Here is a 21087-nt window from a genome sequence, read left to right as displayed (position 1 = left end):
CTCATTCTGCGATATTTTACCCATTTTCTACGGTTGTCACCCTAGTCACCGGTTTCCATGGTAACAATTTTTGTTGAAATTTCTTTGTTTCTTCTTGACGCGCTATTTGACAACGAAAATTTATATATAAAAATACCTGACAGATTTTGCTTTTTTTAGAGTGTCTAACTTAGTATCTCAATTTGAATTTGGATTGCTACTTTTGCCATCAAAATTTCTGTAGAAAATTTTTTTTTAACCTATATGTTATCATGAATATTTTCATAAGGAATGCATTTTTTTCATGGAGGAATTAAAATGACAATATAAGATTCTAACCAGGCTGGTCATTATTCTTATTTCTCCATTGTTTTAAACAGCAGACCTATTGTTTCTGACCTGAAACCCCAGCGTAATATTCTTATCAACATATTGTATCGTTTGAAATAGATCTTCAAATATTTTACGAAAATGTTGCGTTTTCTTTCTTGTTTACATTTTAAGCTACCATTTTGTTTGACGGCGGGCAAGTCAGGTTTACAAAATGTCGACCGTCAATTCAACCAGGTAACTACAGGTGCGCTTTCATCATCCGGACAGTGGGAAATTCGTCACAGTTTTGGTTTAGTGAGATAGTAAGAGTGAGGAGGGATGACGAGAGAAACTGTAAAATTCTTTGTCATAATAAGCAAATTCAGAAATCTTGTTTGTTTATGGTGCTCTTAACCTTATATGGGAAGTATATACCCTTTTTTGGTTCTTCGAAAAAAGATAGCCTCATATAATAATGCAACTTTTAGAGATTATTTAAAACTTTAATTTTAAACTGTCAATGGTAGGGAGTCTGGTGTTTAGGTTGATACAATCAAATTTGTGGTTAAATATGAGTTAAAACGAATTCAACTTAGCTAATTCGTTTCCAGGACTTTCTAGTTGATTGTTTAATTCCAATACGATATTTAGTTTGTAAGAAAAGCTACGAAGAATTATCGTAATCAAGAAAATTTAAAATAAGTATAGGCTAAAAAAAGTCGTGTAAAATTTATGAATTATATCACTGGGCCAAATATAGCCCATACTCCTAAAATAATAGCTTTTAAGATTAAATCATGCAGACAATTGATTAAATGAGAGAAGAACATGTAAAGAGAAAATAATAGCTTCAATAAACGAAACTAAATAGCAATTTTATTTATACTGAAACGTTCAGCATTAGAAGGAGGTTATTTTGTTTCCCGAACAAAGTATTCATAAAAAATCTGTTTTTTCTTTCGAACAAGTATTCATGAAGAGGTATTGTTTATTCTAAGAACAGTTGAACAATTCACACTCTATTCAGAATTGTTAGTAAATAAACCGTGGACGTATTCAACCATATCGACCTCCACTGACATTAGCGCACGTCATTTACTCTTCTTATGCACAGCATGAGCAAATAACTGTGAAAAAGTATACCGAAAATGAGAAAAATGCTGAACGATAGATGCCACTCCCACTTTTAATGTTAAAAAAATATTTTTCTAAATTTTTTCTCCCCATTAAATACACCATAATTTTAGTTGTGTTAAAGTTGATAATCAATTGGGATTAACCACTGAGCACTATAAAATTCTTCAAGGCAATGCAAATGGGGGAAAAAAGACATCATTCAGGAATTGAAATAGCTCTTAGCAGGCATTAAATTGTGGCAAAATGTGTAGATTTTAGCAACTAAAAGCGTGCGTTTTTTTAGCTTAAAAACCACCACTTTTAAGATCTAAGGTAGCGGCGTTTAAATTTTTAATGCTGGCTTCAAAACATTAAATTGTTTATACGATATTTCAAATAAATTCTTGATCGGTTCTTCAATAGCCTATACAATATTTCCAACGCCCTAAATAATATTCTCTGTATGCACATTCAGGTTTGGACGCTCCTATTCAATTTTTCGGCATAATAATTTTACGGGGGTAATTTAAACTCTTAAATTCTAATAATTTTTCAACAAAAGTTGCTTAATTGGTAAAGCTTGAAATTTTAGCGTAAATATGTATGATTTTTTAAATTTGTGTTTTATTAGTTCCTGTAATCTTACTGTTTTAGAAAAGAGCACGCGATAAAAAGACACGGAAAGAGAATCTGCTTCTACTAACCAACCCCCCGTGTTAATATTCATCAAATAAGGCAACACTTAGAAATATGTTTTGAACGCAGGCAAAATATCAGGCTTATGAGTTATCTATGCGCAAAAATGCACATAAATAATTAATGAGGTTCAACCACTAAGCAAGTTCGAGTGAAAGCTACATTAATAGATGTACGAAGAAGAATTGATCAAAATTGTTATTCAAAAGAAAAGGAGATTCATTCGAAGCAAAATAGGAAAAGTCATCTTACATCAATTACACATTCACAATAACAGTGACTTTATTCAAGTGGAAGGACTGCTTCTAAATACCGTAAGTATCATAGAATGATTTCCCCTTTCATGTCTATATTGAATTATGATTAAATCACATTAGAGAGACATATATTTCATCTATTTTTCTTTTCTCGTATTCACCCATTCACATACACTTCACAAACATTCATATACGTTTCATTATTTTTTATTGGATTCACTCTTTATCTTTTCATCATATATTCCAATGGATTTGCATCATTGAACATTGAATTTATTTATCATTTTATGAAACTCTCGCAGTTACCAATAACCTTATAGATGTCATGTGGCGGGTTTATATTCGCTGTATTGTCAACAAGAGCTGTGTAGTGTTCCTAGTTTGTTCCTTTTTTGAAACTCTGGCTTTCTTCGGCAAGAAAAGAAATATAGCTAAATAAAAATAACCAACAGAGAGTCACACTTAGCAATGTTTCCACAATAATTTTTCTCTTTAAAATAGATAGGTAAACTGGTTCATTCCTTCTAAACCTATTTTTTTGCTTTAGCTATTTTTACCAAAACGTAAAACTTAAAACTGATAAAGAAAAAATGGATATATCAAATAAAATAAACGAAATAACAATTTTAGAAAACAATAAAAAACATGAACAATCACTGTTTGGTATTTCTATAAATACAAAAAAACCGATTTTTCTGTTCTTTTTGCTAATAAATCTAATTTAAAATATTTACAGTCATCACGCGCAAAAAAGTCCTAATTTTATTTGTCCTGAATATGATTCATCACTTTTTCTGTAATGGATACCCTCATCTGGGCGTTGTTAATATAATGTTCGTAGTTATACTTTGCAATGTTGCTATATTAACAAAAATTATGAACATGCTTAATTTTACCATTAATTATGTTATTCTAATTTCCATTTCTGCTTCTCTGTCAAACTTTGTTAAAAAAGATAGTCAAAAACATAAAGTATAAAAACTATAAGAAAAAAAAATGGAATAGAAAACTGAATCTCCTGAAGATTGATTAATAATTAAAACGATAAGATAACTATCGAAATCACTAATCAGAAGGCAAAATATGTTCCTCTTTCTCCACTTTTTATTTTCGAGCGGGATCACGCTAGAGTGGAAGGCTTTACAGACTTCTTAGCCAACCTACAGTCTTATAACCCGTATAGCCTACACGCAGTATTCTATATTTCCTTGTAATTTATACTTTCTTCTTTTAATAGAATTGTAGCTAGTGATATGCTCCGAACAACTGCTTCACCTTATCTTCCTTCCGAAGCCCAGGAAGATGTCCCTGCGTTAGCGAAGCTGGTTAATCTCTCCTCGTCAGAAGAAACTAGTCAATCTATTAAGACGGAAGCACACGATGTGCCTAGTTTAGTACAAGTCGATGCCAACTCTAATTATCCTCCGTCCCAACCACCACCACCACCCAGTCATCAAACTAGCCATCAATCAAGTCACCATTCTCCGCAACCTAGGTCGCAGCAATCTGGACAAAGTCTTGGTCAAGGACAGGTAAAATATACTGCTCAGCTAGTTGTATATAATAATGATAAGTTAGTCCTATATACTAAATAGCTAGCCCTGTGACTAAAGAGTGGAAGAAAGCTTAAATATGACTCAGAAACGTTGTAAATAGTCAGCTAAAAATGCGAAGACACACCTTTAATAATTGATTTCGGAGACGAAAATAAAAAAAGTGAAAGTTATGGCACTTTATCTGTTTTTAATTTTCGCAATTTTGAAATAATTTTGTTTTGCTTATAGTTTTATCACTTGTAATTTTTCGTTTGGCTTCTTATTGTCCCATTGACAAAACTTCTATGTAATATTCTCTTATTTTATTGAAGCTTCAATGTTTCATATTATATAGCCCGAAGAAGATGATGATCATGTCAAAAGACCAATGAATGCATTTATGGTATGGTCAAGAACAGAAAGGAGAAAACTGGCCCTAAAATATCCAAACATGTTGAATTGTGAGATCAGTAAATTGCTTGGAGCGGAATGGAGCCGTATGAATGAAGAAGAAAAATCACCATACATTCAAGAAAGCAAACGACTTCGTACAATCCATAGCCAAAAATATCCAGATTATTCTTACAAGCCTAGAAGACGAAAGCGCAAAGTTACGCAAAGCCAAACGGTTTATCCGCCTATTAATTTCCCGTCCGGTGCAACAGCTTTGCCACCGTACCAATTCTCAGGATCCGGATATGGTAAAATGCCAAGTGATGCATTTAAAATGCCTGGTTTTGCTGACAATGGTTATCAAGTTCCTTTACAAGATCCCAATAAAGCATTGAACTATTTAAACGCAATGGCTCTTCCAGCTGACATGAAATCATACTACAACATGACCGCGCCCGGTTCAAATATGTTCTCTCCGGCAACAAGCAATTACTCCTCGCTTTCTTTGGGTGGACCCAGCTCTCAGAACAGTCTGTATTCATCACAAAGTAATTACATGCCTCCATTATTTAAGGATCATCAGTTTTAGCGAATCGGAATGATTTTTGGATCAGTTTTTTCCGTATTTAGTTTAAGATGCTTGTTTACCTTTTTTGCTTTTGTATATACTAATTTTTTATTCACAATCGAAGCTCAGGTGCTCTTTTTTTACATTTTTATGTTTCTTAAAAATAAAACAAAGGGCATCTATTTTAGTGTATAGAACATTTGGAATTGCTGGCAATTGCTTAACAAATTACTGGAATTATATTGATATTAAATAATTCTCTACAGTAAAATAACAGTGGACTCTCAGTTATTCAATCTTCTATATATTTGAAATTCTTGTGATTCGAAGCAAATCAAATAATCACTCTAAATGATTTAATATCTGTTACAACTCATATCTCTTGGAATTTTTGTAAAAACTGACTATCCACTGAATGATAAATTTTTGATAAGACTTGACGAACTTAATGAAAATAAAATTTATTGTTGCTTTTTTGACGTGGGAAAAGGTATGTTTTAAAAGCTACTTTTTTTGTACCGCAAATATTATAGATAGCCAAATAAAATGCTATATTAGAAGCAAGATTTACTTAGTAGTAAAAACTATTCACCAAGAACCACTTGTAAAAAAGTCTTTTTGTTACTGAAGCCTAAGTCGCAATTCGAGGGGTTATTCAAAGATGACTGGCGTGAGGGAAACCAAGCCATTTTATAAGGCAACTCAGTCAATGTCACCACGAAGATCACCTGATAGCCTACCCCACTGGCAAGGCTATGTAGGGGACACTTTTTTCGCACATAGCGAGACCATAAAATAATCATTTATATGAATTTTTTGCACATAGTTTTTTTATCCATTGCTAAACTCGTTTGTTTGTATTATATTAGAATGGAAATTTATTTATTTACTTCGTTTATTAATAATGACTTTCACATATATAAATAATTATAAAATCTTTTTAAATTTCTGTATATATACATTTTCACTTTAAAAAATCGAAAGTTTTTGGAAATATATAAATGTATTGAAAGTTATTTATTTTTTTCCTCGAATTTTTGGAATACTTGCAAATGTTTTTGCAAGAGGTGTGTATTTCTTGATTATTTTCGAATTAGTTCGACAACGACTTTGTTAACTCTATGTAAATTCTATTCAGCCAGGCCCCATAGGGGCCACGGGGAAAAAGGCCTAAAAAAGCACTTTTCCAAAAGTTACGAAGTGCCGTGCTTCCTGTCATAAGAGACCCCCTGATATAATGGGTCAACTTGTAATTGTAGCCCCCTCATAGAGGTCTGTTGCATAATACTCTTCTAAATGTAGACCCTTGTCAAGATTGGACCAAATTAATACTAGACCCGTCTTATATTAGAAACGGTATAATTTAAGTCGTTGATTTGCACCGCCATTAACTTAGGAATAGGAGTAGGAAAATACAATTCAACTTGAAGCGCTATTCTACTTACAATACGATAAATTACAGAATCATTTGGCCGATAAAATAGTATTTTTTAATTGTTAATTTAAAGTATGAAAAAACGTTCTCTAAGTTTCGTTATTTCATTCTGCATAATTCTCAAAACTTGGCTTCTTTCTTGCTAATACCGGCAGTAAGAATGTACAAACACAGGACAACAATTCCTATTCTCGCTTTCTTTTTCCTGTAACTTTTGCTTTCAATCGTGTATCTTTGTGGGCCTTGAAGGGAGTAAAAAGAAGTCGAGACAGTTCGATTAAGATATATATCACCACTATGGCATAACAAAAGCCGTTGGTAGCCACATCAAAGGCAAGTGTAATAAATAATTTTAGGAGGAGAAAAGTCCTTTGCAATGGAGGGATTAGATGAAAATGTTTTGAAATGGATACTCCATCAAATCTAAACGTCTACGTGTAAAAAAAGAAGTTTTATGATGAAAGTTGTGGCGATGACGAAAAGAAGGAATGGTTTTGTTGCTTCCAGAGGATGGTTTGAAAGCTTCATGAAGACAAATTGACTATCCCTGCGACAAAAACTAACAGTGGATCAGCATGACACTGCGCACCTAATTGACAGGTTAAAATCGTATACCCTTCAGGTTCACCGTTTAAATAAACGCTTTCAATATTTTCCAGGCAATATAATTGCAGTAGATGAAGCAAGTGTCTGGATTAATATGGTTGCCGAGAAAACGGTTAAACAAGTAGGGAAAAAAACAATTTTACTAAAATATACGGGACATGAAAAGATCTTTGATCCGTGTAATAACAGTCAGAGGTGATGGCACTATGCTTAAGCCCTTTGGTGCTTTTTCTTTCGTAGTGATGTAAAAGAAGTTCAAGCTTTGCATCAAGAGTTCAAGAATTAATGTTTTATAGCATCGATTCAAAATGTTTGGATGAACAAGGAGCTCATCCAAAAGTGAACATGTTTTAGGAGTGTTTGCTTTTATTCGATGGGTCTAGAATCCGATTGGTTTGGTATTCCTTTAAATGCCGTATGGTAGACAATGTTATATCAGACAAGTTGTTATTTCCGGTGGTTGTAACAAATATTTACAAGCGTCAGACCTTTGTTGAAACAAAGATTTTAAAGCTAAATGTACCGCAGAATACGGCAACCGGTTTCCTAATGAAGAGTACTAACGTAGCGAAACGGAAAAACTGCGCCGCCTTTAAGAAGAAAGTTTTCAAATGGATTTTATTATCATGAAAAAGTCTAGAAAAACAAATCACTTTAGATTCCTTTAAATACTCTACACTGACACTACCGGTGGATGACACAGATAATCATCAAATCCACTGCATCAAGGACGGGCAACCATGCAAACAGGGTGCAGGGAAACTCAAGAATAGAAATTCTATAAGAACTGAACCTTGGAAATCCTTTTAAACTCACTGAGGACGCAGGCATTCACAACTCTGCGCCAGGGAAATTGACAATTAACAGACTCAGAAAATGACTCAAGCATTGATACTGAGTAAAAAAAATTATATAGAGTGACAGCAAAAGGAAAAAGAGTTTGTGATATCTTATATTTTTATTTTATTTCCCCTCCTAAACCTCATTCTAAGAATAATAGACCCCTTGTATACTAGTCCCCTTCTCATTATAGCCCCCTCTCAGAAGTGACTTGACGTAATAGAAGGCATGTCTTATATACGATAGACATCGTATTTTCACAAGACTTAGCACAAATGATTGTTGCATTGGACGACACTTAGGATAAAAAAATCCATCCTACGCCTTCACAGATTATCCAACAAAAAATAAATATTTGGAAGATTTCTTTTTTCCATCTGTTAACCGATAAGTGACCATGACAACAGTTTATGTATTCCTGATCACTTATTATGTCTGTCTGTTCAAAATAAGTGCCGAAGTGCTACAAAGTGGTCCAAAATACGATAAGCGGAGATTGGAAGCCTGGAGTACAAAATTTCAACGGGATACGGGATTTCAACTAGTGCCGTCTCCATTATAATAACCGTGGGTCATGGTAACCACGCACGAAGTCTTTAAGGTTCAAAAGCAAATGCGATATATTTTTATCCACCTTGTTGAGTCGGGCGAATTCGCGTGGAATTTTCGCGGTCTAACGACTAGTCAATTTAATAATAGCCGTATTCTGTTTAAATGGTTGTGCCGTAGCTTTATTTTAAATCCCCACATAATTTAATTTTTACCGGGATTGTTTTTTTACCGCTCGCCAGTAGTTGACCAATCACAAGGCCCTATTTTTATAAATAGCCAGTTAGCAAATTCTTCGTTATTCTGACATGCTGACGAAGGAATATAAAATGATCTGAGCCAGCGCGACTACAGCCATCTTGAAAACTGTGGTGTTGAGGTTGGTAAGTCATTTTTTGGTGACCTTTTACTTTATTTTTGTAATATTTATTCTTTATAAGTTTCTGCATGTTAAGATAAATATATCGTCGTTCTTCTGCCATATATAAATCTTAAACAAACCAATTTTTAGATTCTGGCTAGCTAAAAACGTAGATTTTGAGGAGGGAGCATCCTAAAGCCAGATACCTATCCAGCTCTACTTATTGCTATATCTAAGTTTATTTATTTACCTTGGTAGTGTTTTGTACTGTTATTTTTTTGTTATATTCACTAATCAGATTTTTTAGAAAACAACAACAGGAATTGTTGCTTCCTAGCTAGCTATTAGCTACCTCTAGTTAAATAGTCAAGGTAGCTAAATATCGGTTGGCTTCAACAAAGTTTTCAAATAATCTTTCTTATTCTAAATACATTTAGGTAGCTACACCTTTAACTGCAATATAAACTTTGGCTAAAATCTGAAGTTTATTGATTCATAAAACACTTACCTAGGGTTTTCTTACCCACAATTTTATGACAACAAAATTGATGAGTGATTGTGTTATACATTATTTTTTATTTCAGCGGAAAATTTTTCGGACAAGATTTATAAAGCGAAAGAATGTGTGTGTATGTCTTTAGAACGAGTTTTAACCAAATTTTAAAAGTAATGATTACGGAAAATGACACAAAAAGAAGGCTAGAAGCATTTATAGTGTATTCAATGAAGATCTAAGAAAGGGTCTTCAGGATCCAACTTTATGGATAGAGCCTCAGCCAAATGTGAAAATAACAAAAATAAAAAGTTCAAAAAGTGCAGTTTTTATTGATTTTATGATTACCCTATATACGATTTCTATGCACTGGTCCTTTTTTAAAAAAAAAATTAGGAAAACCAAAATTTTCGGACAACAAAAAATCCGAAAGTTTTTCCGTCCGATAATTTTCGTTCCTAATGTATCCTATTACCAGAAATACATCGAACCGATATGGTTTAAACGTTTGAGTTTATGTTAAAACAAAAGGCGTACCTACTGTTACCGCCAGAAATACTTTGGCTGTTCATTCTCATTAAGTACGCTATGCTCGCTACAGGCAGTCACAATCCAGAAGATCTGGCTTAATAAAAATCAAGTTGGCGCATACAACACAAAAGTTGACTACGATCAAAAACACTTGAATAAATCAAACAAAAATGTAATGTTTTGAAAACTAGAATGTTTAATCCGTTTTCATCTGTTTCAACTATGTATCACATTTTTAACTGGGAGAAATCCAGTTTATAAAATTAGATGATTCATTTTTGCGCATCGACTTTTTGCGCGCTAATTTCGCGCTAATTTCGCGTCACTATCCTAATGCGATTAGGATGAATATTGGCAAGGACCCCCTGCGAGGATATTTCATATCCATGCCAGAAGAAGTCAACGTACGTTAGCTTTTTTCATTTTTACCTTTGTTTTCAGTGTCTATTGGTTATATCACCAACTGGTGCTGCCCGCTTGCCTGTTGCTGCCTATACTTGCCCCCTTCACTTTTTTGCCAAGAAGTGATTTTTTTTTAATAAATTTATCATGTGTTTTAATCAATTATTAATTGATCAATACATATCTATGCTCTGTATGAGATCAACAATAACTCCAGCTCGTTTTTAACTCCATATCGATTCTCAATTTCCAAAAAGATATGAAATGACATACTAGACCTGTTTAAAATTGTTAACGCATTTGTTCAACCGGACGACAACAGAAACGAGTATTCGGAGCATTTCTTTGCATTATCTTTATTTTGCTTTGATGTTACAATTGCTTATCTCGAAAATACTAGTCGTTAGCCCGTGGAAAAATCCACGGGTTCGCTCGTCCTTTTTATACTTGCGCAGCTAAGCTACTATTTTGCGTGACAGACGGACAGACGTATACGGGTATTATAATAGAGATTTCTTACATAAAATATGGCGTTTTTATATTTCTATATATAATCTCCTGCATTTTGTGAAGGCTTTTGAGTGCAGTATTTCGGAATTTGAAGCATGTTTTAGCCAATCTAGGGGGACGAAAGTTTAAACATTTTCTTAGCCCGTCAGCCCCAACCATGGTCGGGCCTCCTTTAATTCTAAATAATTTACCCCCTCCAATTTCACAATTGCTTCGCCGGGCCTGCTTAATGAAAAACACATATATGAAGTCAAGTTAAAGCTTGTTGAATGCTTCTATATTTTTAAATACTAGTCGTTAGCCCGTGGAAAAATCCAAGCGCTCGCCCGTCCTTTTTATACCGCACTGCGTGCGTTTCGCTACCTACACAGCTAAGCTACCATTTTGCGTGACAGACAAACGGACGGACGGACCAGACGTATACGGGTATTATAATATAGATTTCAAACTCTCCGAAGACGTCTATTTTTGACATTCACTACGTTCTTCTTCATCAATGAAGTAACCCTCTGCGTTGAAGAGCGCATATAAAAATAACCCTTAAAATATGCTGAAGTGCAGTTGCCTTGACACATGTATAGTTATTTGCATCTAAAACATGTTCATGTTTTATATAAACATGGTTCATGTTTTATATAAACATGATGCCATACTGAACCATACTGCGTAAACGCGGATGAAATGACGTATGATAGTTTGTCTCCAACATCTCATCATTATTATTATTATTATTCCGAATATTTATACAGGATAGCCACTTCAGTGTTGGAAACACTGTTATCAATGTGGGTCCTGTGTTCTGAATGTATACATTAAGTATACACCGGCAATACCTACCCAATTTCCCTCACATGGTATGGGTTGACCCGTAGCTGTGGCAAAGGCACTTGCTAAACATGCCCGCGCTGTGGACCGAACCACGGACCTTGTGATTACGAAGCGAACTCCATAACCACAAGGCCACGCGCCATTGAAATTCTCTATTCAATACTCACGTCATTTACGTCTTTATCTTATGGCTTCGTTTATTTTCTGCCAAGGATAGGATGTTGATAAAATAAGTTTAATAGGTATTAGAATAGAGATTTGCTTCCATGTTTATAAGGTTATAATGCAAGTTATAATGCCGGTTATAATGCAGGTTATAATGCAGGTTGTAATGCAGGTTATAATGCAGGTTATAATGCAGGTCTTTTGTTTCTTTTTTACAACTTTAATTCTTTATGATTTTTGATCTCATTTTAAAAAATATATATCTGATGTAACCTGTATTATCAGTTTTCTGTGTGTGTACGAGAGGAGACACACTCTTAACTGTCGCAGAATGTTTAGAAAGTATTTGTTGTACCCGTGTTTCTCCCTGTTCAGTAGCCGAACGACTTCTGCTTAGTTTTTAAATTATCATAAATTATTCTCAGAATTTTTTTCGTTTTTTCTTTTACTCTTCTTTATTTATTTTTAAATTTGCAAAATCTAGTGTGCAAACGCAATCCATAAACATTTCTATTTTAAGTATATTAGTTCATTCATCCGGATAAATTTGCTCAAGTGTAAACGCAGTATTATATGTGCTAGTAAAAACGGGCATATGTCGCGGCTATCAAATAACTTTTTAGATAGTGAAAACACATTGGCAACGATTAGTTTTAAATTACAACTGTTTAACATACCAAAACACTTAAAACTAAATGTTTTTAGCTATACGTTAAAAGATTAGAATTGTGATGCGATCCACTTGACATGAAAAAAAGGAAAGTACATAATTATTTCAATATGATGCATAATTATTTTACATTATCCATAATTATTTCAACATTGTACCTAATTATTTCAATATCACACAAAATATTTCAACAATGTACATAATTACTTCAACATTGTACCTAATTATTTCAACATTGTACCTAATTATTTCAATATCACAAAATTAGACTATTTTAACTTGTTTTACACAATACAATCCTAATCCTAAAAACACATAAAGAGGTAGCGATAAAAATAAAATCAATTTGTTTCACTTCATTCTGCAATCTATATGCTAACTTTTTAGAATGAAAGTTGATTTTGTGGCTACTTACTTAACCAGATTGTTTAATTAACTAAATGGACAATTTTAAATTTCATACGATAAACATTCCCAGTTTTATAAATAAATAGTACAAAACGCTTAATTTTACTGTATATATTACAATGATCAGTACTAAAATACTGGACAGCATTAGAACATTTAGGCAGCTCTTCTATACAAGTATGGCTTTAAGTCAATTTAATTCGCACATGTCTAGGCCAGGCAAACAGTGTTTGAAACTGCTATATATGCTTTGACATGCGTGCGTTACAAAATAATCCATTTCGTAGCACGCAAGTGCTAACTGTTGCTGACGTCAGCAACAGTTAGCACATTTTAAGGGTTCGATCTAACCTATAATTCTGAGTACTAATTCCTCTTTGAGTATTGAAATGTGAACTTTGGAATGTTTCAAATGCGTATGTTAGCAAAAACCTACATAATTACTTGTGGGATAAACATCAAAATTTACTGTTTTGTCTACAGTCATATTGGGCAAGGTTGTACAGGTCTTAGCATTGGCCACAACACTAAGAACCAAAAAGATATTATAAAAATAGCAAATTTTTCCAGCTTTCTTTAATTGTGGACAATAAAATATAACATAACAAGATCATGTGAAATTTCAAATTACTTTTATAACTAGAATAAAAAATAAAATTAAAACAAATAAAAATAAAAATAGCGATTAATTTTTTTGATCTTTTATTAAAGCCAATCAAATAAAACTGTTAACTCGACAAAGAAGAACAAAGACTTATAGATGCGAAAAAAAAGGAATATTATTCTTTGCATAAGTTCGCCTAGTATTAAAAATTTATCATTTACAGACTTCTGAAAAATTGCAAACACAAAATCAAAAGGCAAGATTTGAACAAAAACACTTCTATCTATCAACTCATACAGATGCGTTTGCTCTCCATCCTAGATACTTTTTCTGCATAAATAATGTATTACAAGAAGAAAAAGAAATTAAATAAAAGAAGAAGAATTTTGACTTTTGAAGAGCGTTGTATTAAAGGCGAGGATATTTTAATTGTGTCTTTATATATGTATATTTTTGGTTTTGCGTTGAAGTTTTGTGGCAACGTTTTAATATCTGTAAATTTTTTGACTGAAGGTAAAAGGCAAAGTTTATATTTTTGTTGACAGACTTAGTATTGTGCATTTGTATTTAAACAAAAAATCTTATAGCATACTGTATGGCATAGAATTTACGTTTCTATAAATTTATTGTTTTTCCAGAATAAAAATACTGCCTTGAAAGTTAAAGTATGACTCACAAATCCAACGGTGCACGATTTTACCCCCTTTTCCCGTACCCTAAGCTTTAAAATACTTGAGTATTTTCAATCCCTAAAGCCGCAATCACTCGGATATACGCTCCTATGAAGAATGTAATCGACAAATTCGCTTAAATACTTTTTACTCTTCAAAAACATCCAAGTTCCACACAATATGACATATTTAAACGTCATAGAACTGAACCCTCCTCCTTCGTAACTTTGGATTAGCGTTTATCGTACGCTTCCTGATTTGTGAGTCAAGCCTTGGTAAAAAAATAAGGAAGTTGAAATCTATACCAGATGTCAATTCTAAAGGGTTTTGTGATTTAATTGTACAAAAATAACAGGCTTTGAAGCTTCATATAGTACCACATGGCATATCTTTGGAATTGCGTTAGTCGAAGAAGAAGGAAGTTGTATATGTTTCCTTCTTCTAGGAAAAGCTGATAATGTGATTACCTAACCTTAGCATATTTTTTTGATTTGACGATTATTTACAAAACACCTTTGTAAAGTTAGCTAGTTAGAATCAAGACCTTCTTTTGGATCTGCACGTTAGAATAACTGTGTACTCCTAGCCAAAAAAATTAAACCATTCTTTAGATCATGTAGATTGATTATAAATTAGTTCCCTTTCTATTAATATTTTATTTTTATTTAGAGTAAATACGAACGTCAAATAGATCAAATAAGGTTAATTGAAAGCTTCTTGTTAATGTTTTTGTTGTTGTATTCGCGCTGATTGGGTCATTTTATATTAAAGCGTATTTTACTGATGAAATTTAAAGTGTGCAAAAAGAAAGAACATATTGAGAGATAGCGATCATTCGCGTCATAAAGCCAGCAAAAGACATTTGTATTTAGTATATACCCACAAATTCATTCGCTGTGAGATGCTTTAATATTACCAATTCTATAAAATTGAATCATCTACACAGAAACTTAGTGAAAAAGAAATTACAAATCATGGGTCAAAATCATCCGAAACTCGCACCCACACAAATCGAAGATTTAACGAAACGAACAGTGTTCACACGTGAAGAGTTGAAATTGTTGTTTGAGAAGTTCATTACAGATTATCCCACAGGGTATATGACCAAGGAGCAATTCACAAAAGTATATCGCGACTATTACAAAAAAGGCGACTGCAATACATTCTCCGAGCACGTGTTTAGAGTCTTCGATGTTAATCACGATAACCGAATAGGTAAATAATTTTTGTTTAGTTATACTCTGTTTCTTTGTTGTTTCGAGACTTACCGGCAATACACACTGGTAGCCTTGTGGTAGAACATTCCCTTCCAGTGCGGGAGGTCTTGGGATCAAACCCCGGCCGAGTCATGTCAGAGACTCTGAAAGTGTGAATCTATCCATTCCGCTCAGCACTCAGAATGAGAGTAGGATTGAATATCTTAGGCGATTGTCTAGTTGAGCGATTGCTGTGCTTGCACGACTTTCGTAGCTTAAATCGGAGCTTTAAATGCACTAGGACCCCCTTTACAGGACTCTCATTGATAGCAGTACAAATGGGAATTGAAGATCTCGGTAAATAATTTCAGTAATATAATAATAACATTTTTAGTCAACACACAATCAGCTTCTCGAAACCTGAGTAGCATTTTGTGGCTAAGGATCACGATCAAGACCTAGACGGTTTATATTTGGTACAGTTGGGTAGCCCATTTCATCCTCCTTCTAAAATATAACGTGGGGAACGTTTAAGGACAACCTGGTTTACATGAGTTCACCATGCCCGACAGTGTGGCCGTCTTTGCCCGTATATTTTCGGAACTCGTATTTTAAGGGTTAATCAACAGCACAGAGTGAACTCAACATTATGTATGCTAAAAAACTGCAGTAAAAAAAGTCTTACTTAAGCGAATCTAATAGTAGTACCCAAATTAAAACGCAATTATGAAGGTAAAAAGAAAATTTTAGTTACTTGTTTACTTGGAAATTGTTTAGCTTTATATATAATCTCACTAAGTCCCTCTGTTGGAAGTAATGGTAATGGATATTTTAAAATCAGTGGGCAAAAATTGTGCTAACTCAAAGGTATATGTGGTCTCTTTTTAGACGAATCAAATTATACTTTTTTAGGAATTTAAACTTAATGCAGAGAATTGTAAATGACTTCATACAAGAGAATATTTCAATCGATTTTACAATATTTTGTTCCTGTTTTTGTTGGAAAATCCAATTTTTGATATGATGAAAGACTTGCAGACATTCTGTCATGATTTACACTAATAAATTAAATCTTCCTTAATAATAGCCGCATTTAGTCTGTCTCTGCGCGGACCCCTCGCTGAGTTAGAGAGACGTGCTACGTAACACAAATATCAAATGCGATATATTTTTATCCACTTTGTTGCGGCGGGTAAATTTAAAGGTTCTATGTTTTAATACCTGTATACATCTGCCTGTCTGCCACGGAAAATGGTAGCGGCGGCTTCTTTGATATTAATAAGTCCTTAAAAACCGGGGGTGATATATTTCGTTTTGTTATATGTTAGTATGCTATTTGTTTCTATTCATCAATTAAAAATAATACTTATGGTTAAATTTTTTTAAAAAATACATGTGTTATAAAAAACAAAATACAAATTTAAAAAATCGCAAAAATCGTAAAATATGACTAACGCCATTTTAATTGCGAGCCCCCGTACGCTTCAAAGTTCTAGTATGAAGTATTTCAGCTTTGAGAATTTTTAACCAGTTCTTTATTTTGCGTACAAATATATTATGGCTCTTATCAAGTATTAAAGCAAACATTTCCAAAATATGGAATATGCATACATATTTATACAAATAAAAAAGCAATATATACATTTCCAATATTCGCCTATTTTCTATGTAGTTAGTATGTCTCCAACCAACAATACAAAAAGAAGGGGGACTATAAAAATTTATGACAACATGATTATTTAAAGGGTTTTATCCAACATCTTGAGATGAGTTTGTTAAACTGATAAATTAAAAATTTGTTTTAAACCCTCCCATTTTTTTTTTACTTTGTCTATTTCTTTATAAACAATAACGTATTGTCGCAGTGAATAAACATGGAATTAAAATATGGAATGTATTCTTTAATCAATGTGCAATAGCTATGAAACATTGGGATGGATTTTATTTCGATAAGAAGATAACCATAATCGGCTCAACTACCTTCCTTTACGTGAAATAGGTCCTGCAAAAAGATGGATGTATCCCGGTGAGACTTGCCGTAGCTTAAAACAACAAATTAGTAGTTTCATTACAAATTTTACTGCTTGCAGCTGGAATGACAAGGGCCCTCATTCAACATGGTCATTTTCCACGGCAGCGTTTTCAGAGTTTCCTTTCATAAAATACTAAGTTAGAATTTAAAAATTTGATTGAAGATGGCTTTAATTTCACCCTATGCATGACATTTTTGGTTAATTGTCCGTTTTACTTTAGCCAAGGAGGTTAAGGCAACTAATTTAACTATCCATAATTTCTTACATTGTACTGAGTTCTAAGGAAGTTAAACTTCCTTTACAGATCCAGCCTTCTAGGGGCTCCGTATAGCAGGATGAGAAACAATGCTAGGCCACCCCGCTCCCGCTCCCCCTCTGAATAGTGACGAAAGGGACATCGTCTTACCGCAAGATCATCGTATATTTCCGTACCCGAAAATTAATTAAAATGGTAGATTATAAATTTTGAGATAAGAAAAAACGGTTGTAAACATTTTATATATGTAAATTACTTGATAGCATAAAAAAGATGTAATTTTTTGTCTGATTGATTTTGACTACTTGTTAACCGAGTCACAATGACAAGAAGCGTCACGTCAGACTAAAAAAATTTTTTATTCTAATGTTTCGGGAATATATTTACTCTCAGAGATTATTACTTTTGAAGACTCAGTAGAAATGGCAGCGTTTTTATAAAAAAGAATACATCCGTGTTTAGTCTAGCGCTGGCCAACAGCGTCATAAATGTGAATGCCAAAATCAAAATATCCTTTTGGCATAGAAAGTCTACTTTCAGCTCATGACTCACTTTCTACCATAAATATGGGAGCTTACAGGTTTTAAAGAGAAAAAGATTATTAGGAATTTTAAACAAGTTTATCTATAAATAATTCAAATACTTAATTTGTAAATTATTATTAGTAACAAAATTAATATAAGTTAGAATCAAATAAACTTTTAATCTAATATCTATTTTTATTATCAGTTTCCATTGTTATACACTCGAAAACAACAAAAATGCCATTCTCAAATATTAGGGTAAATATTTTCTTTAATATTCTATAAATGATACAGAAGAACGTAAAATAATTTATTTCACGTGGACATACGAACGAAGACAAAATTACATAACAACCTAAATATTAAAAACTTCTACGAAAGAATTTCATTGCATTCCTTCGCAACAGATGCACTACTCTTGCTAAACATAGAAAGATCAACTGAATCAATAAGTCTCCACTATGCACAAGTTTCTGCATAGGTGTCAAATGATGCCTTAACCCATAAAGTTTGGCTTCGTCTGAGAACAGACCTTTTTTCATTCAACAAACAATCAGCTTCTATTGATTGTTAAGGACAAAATTTACAGGGGTTATATTAGGCGCCCTTAGGACAACTCAATTCATTCACTTTCTTGAACGAACACTTTTTATGTCAACTAAACGTCAGAAGTAAAGGTGGTCCATGTATTCGCCCCCATTTTGCTGAAATAGTGCTTTAGGAGTTAAAAGATGTATGCTATTAACTCGTTCCTGGATAAAAAAAGTTTGAGGCCTGCGTTTACAATAGTTTTAATTAATAACCCTTTTAAACTGATCACTAAATAAATGAGTTTTCGAGTTGTGACTAATTCATATTACAACCTTTTTCTAAATTTTTTATTATTTTACCCTAGTGTTCTCTATTTATGTTAAAACTCTTCTCTCCCCTGAGTCTTTTAATTACTACGTCAAAAAAATCCATTTTCCACTGATTTTGTAAATAATTGTCTTTTAAACAGATTTTTTCTGTCTATAGGGAATACTTACTTAGAATTGATTTAGCGTGATAAAAAAAAGAAAACAAATTCTTGTTGACGGAAATATTTTTATTAATTATAATAGAATTGTTATTACAATAAAATCAGTAAATTAAAACGGTAAAGAAACCGCACGAAAATTAGCATAATCATCATATCTTTTCACAAATTTGCTCATAAACAACCCTTAAAGCGTTCACACCATAGTGTTAGAATTGATTAATGTTCTTAAATCCGTATTTTTATCAGAATTTGAATGCTTTTGAGTTTTGAAACAATGTAAGTCAACTGAAACTGTCAGAAGTAAAAACAACAACATTTTTTGCACCAATTTACTGTTACTAGTTTAATCCTATCACATTGTGCATTATAGAGTTTTATAATACCAAAATTGATAGTTGCAGCGCACAAGATTATGAAAACCCTGTTGACAATGTCCTTAGCTGTTTAAATAACTAAGATTAACTAAGCTCGGTACATTTTAATTGTAAGAAGATGAATTTGAAGCTGAATTATTTGGCTATTTGTCAAAAATAAAGCAGCTTTCTTTTTAGGACAATTCGTGGCCTGAAAGAGAAATTAGGTAAAGAAAAGGCAGTATTTTGATGTTGTCTTGTCAGCACAAATTAAACATTGGTCCCTTATGACCTTATGACTCAGTACGAATTCCGGTCCTTGCAGTAAAACATAAGTTTATTTATTTACTCAAAATGGCTAGCAAAGTATTGCATATGTACATTAGGAGACAACAAGTTTACTTTACTAATAGATGTACTTTGTCTGCAATATGGATGTAGAGTGTGTGCTATAACTTCATAAAGTATGTATGAAAGTCGAATCGCGACATGCATGGTTAGGTGTCCAGCCTAGTTCCGTATTTTGTATGCTTGTGCAAAATATGGCTGCTGAAATCATTTTATGATACAGAACGCATAAACTGTTTACAATACCTAAATCGCCGTTGAAATTTCAACGTCAATTTCGACGAGTTAACAGCTTTTAATTGTTTATTTTGTTATAGATTTTCGAGAGTTCATTTGCTCGCTATCCCTCACCACTCGCGGAAGCATCGAGGAGAAATTGCATTGGGCCTTTAATATGTATGACGTCAACGGGGATGGGCGTGTGTCGATTGCAGAGGTTGGAAACATCGTAAATAGTGTACAAGCCTTAGTCAACGCTAAAGATAAGAACTTAAACAGCGACAAAATAGAGCAGATATTTCATTTTTACGATAATAATCAAGATGGTACCTTAACAGTGGATGAATTTATAAGAGGTTCAAAATCAAATCCAATGTTTATGAGATTATTAACCGACTATATACAGTAATAGAAACGTTGTTTTCACTATAATTCTCTACACAGTTAGGGTTAGGGTGGGGGGTGGGGGGAAGGGGTTATACTTAAAACGCTTTGCCATTAATATTTTTTTTTTTGGTAAAATTTCTTTGGGAAAAGAGTAGCGAGTCATTCTTACATTTTAATTTTATTTCTAAAATATTTCTAGTTTTTTCGTGATGAGCAAAGTGTCAGTAAGGTATAATTCCTGAATAAAATGCAATTATAAATACTGATGCTGCTGATATATTTAATGCATCAGCTCTTATCATCGAAGACGAAATACGTTGTGAACAGTTGACTGTCACCAAGAGAAATGTTTAAAAAACATTCGTATGACTTTAACAAAGATGATTTACATAGAAGCTGTTGTTTTCTTTTGTTTTCTTTTTTTCCGTAAATCTGGCTTGCTTTATAAAGTTCTTTTTTCATAAATTTAATCAACCACGACTCCATGCGCCATTTTTATTTTGACCTGCAAAAGTTCTGATTAAGGAAAAAAGTAATAATCATTATTGAAATTCAGGTTAACGATACCAGGGTATTTTTTGCATCTCTCTTATCAAAAAAGCAAAAATCCCGCGGGACGGAGGTCATTACCAAGTGTGTAATACCAAAGTGTGACATACGGATTATGGTATTAAAATGGGTTGTACGAATTGTGGTATACGGAGTTTTGTATACGGAGTGTGTCATACGGATTATGGTAAATGGAGTGCGGTATACGAGGTGTGACAAACAGAATGTGGTATTAAATTAGGTTGTGAGGAAGTGTGGTACAAAAATCAAGG

General features: G+C 33.1%; 2 protein-coding genes across 2 annotated transcripts; both read left to right on the top strand.

Annotated features, from left to right (window-relative positions):
• The first annotated feature begins 2203 nt into the window (after nt 1–2203).
• Nucleotides 2204–5868, top strand: LOC130629187 (transcription factor Sox-14-like). The gene is made up of 3 exons (XM_057442318.1): nt 2204–2417; nt 3598–3892; nt 4251–5868. Exons 2-3 carry the CDS (start codon nt 3614–3616, stop codon nt 4875–4877), a joined length of 906 nt encoding a protein of 301 aa, XP_057298301.1. The 5' UTR covers nt 2204–2417; nt 3598–3613; the 3' UTR covers nt 4878–5868.
• Nucleotides 5869–13506: 7638 nt separating this feature from the next.
• On the top strand, nt 13507–20661 carry LOC130628880 (neurocalcin-delta-like). Its single transcript, XM_057441919.1, has 3 exons — nt 13507–13771; nt 14599–15144; nt 19978–20661. The coding sequence occupies exons 2-3, from the start codon at nt 14904–14906 to the stop codon at nt 20286–20288; spliced, it is 552 nt and encodes a 183-aa protein (XP_057297902.1). The 5' UTR covers nt 13507–13771; nt 14599–14903; the 3' UTR covers nt 20289–20661.
• Nucleotides 20662–21087: the final 426 nt, after the last annotated feature.

Source organism: Hydractinia symbiolongicarpus, chromosome 15 (genome assembly GCF_029227915.1).
Source record: "Hydractinia symbiolongicarpus strain clone_291-10 chromosome 15, HSymV2.1, whole genome shotgun sequence".
In the NCBI taxonomy this organism is placed as follows: Eukaryota; Metazoa; Cnidaria; class Hydrozoa; order Anthoathecata; family Hydractiniidae; genus Hydractinia; species Hydractinia symbiolongicarpus.
The sequence above is the reverse complement of the archived record's forward strand: the minus strand, read 5'-3'. Positions and strand labels throughout refer to the sequence as shown.

Bases quoted from the DNA above. Each gene is read 5' to 3' on its own strand.
- LOC130629187 (XM_057442318.1), top strand. From the start codon at position 3,614: ATGCTCCGAACAACTGCTTCACCTTATCTTCCTTCCGAAGCCCAGGAA. The intron at 3,893-4,250 runs GTAAAATATACT...CATATTATATAG, and splicing joins AAAGTCTTGGTCAAGGACAG to CCCGAAGAAGATGATGATCA.
- LOC130628880 (XM_057441919.1), top strand. From the start codon at position 14,904: ATGGGTCAAAATCATCCGAAACTCGCACCCACACAAATCGAAGATTTA. The intron at 15,145-19,977 runs GTAAATAATTTT...ATTTTGTTATAG, and splicing joins TAATCACGATAACCGAATAG to ATTTTCGAGAGTTCATTTGC.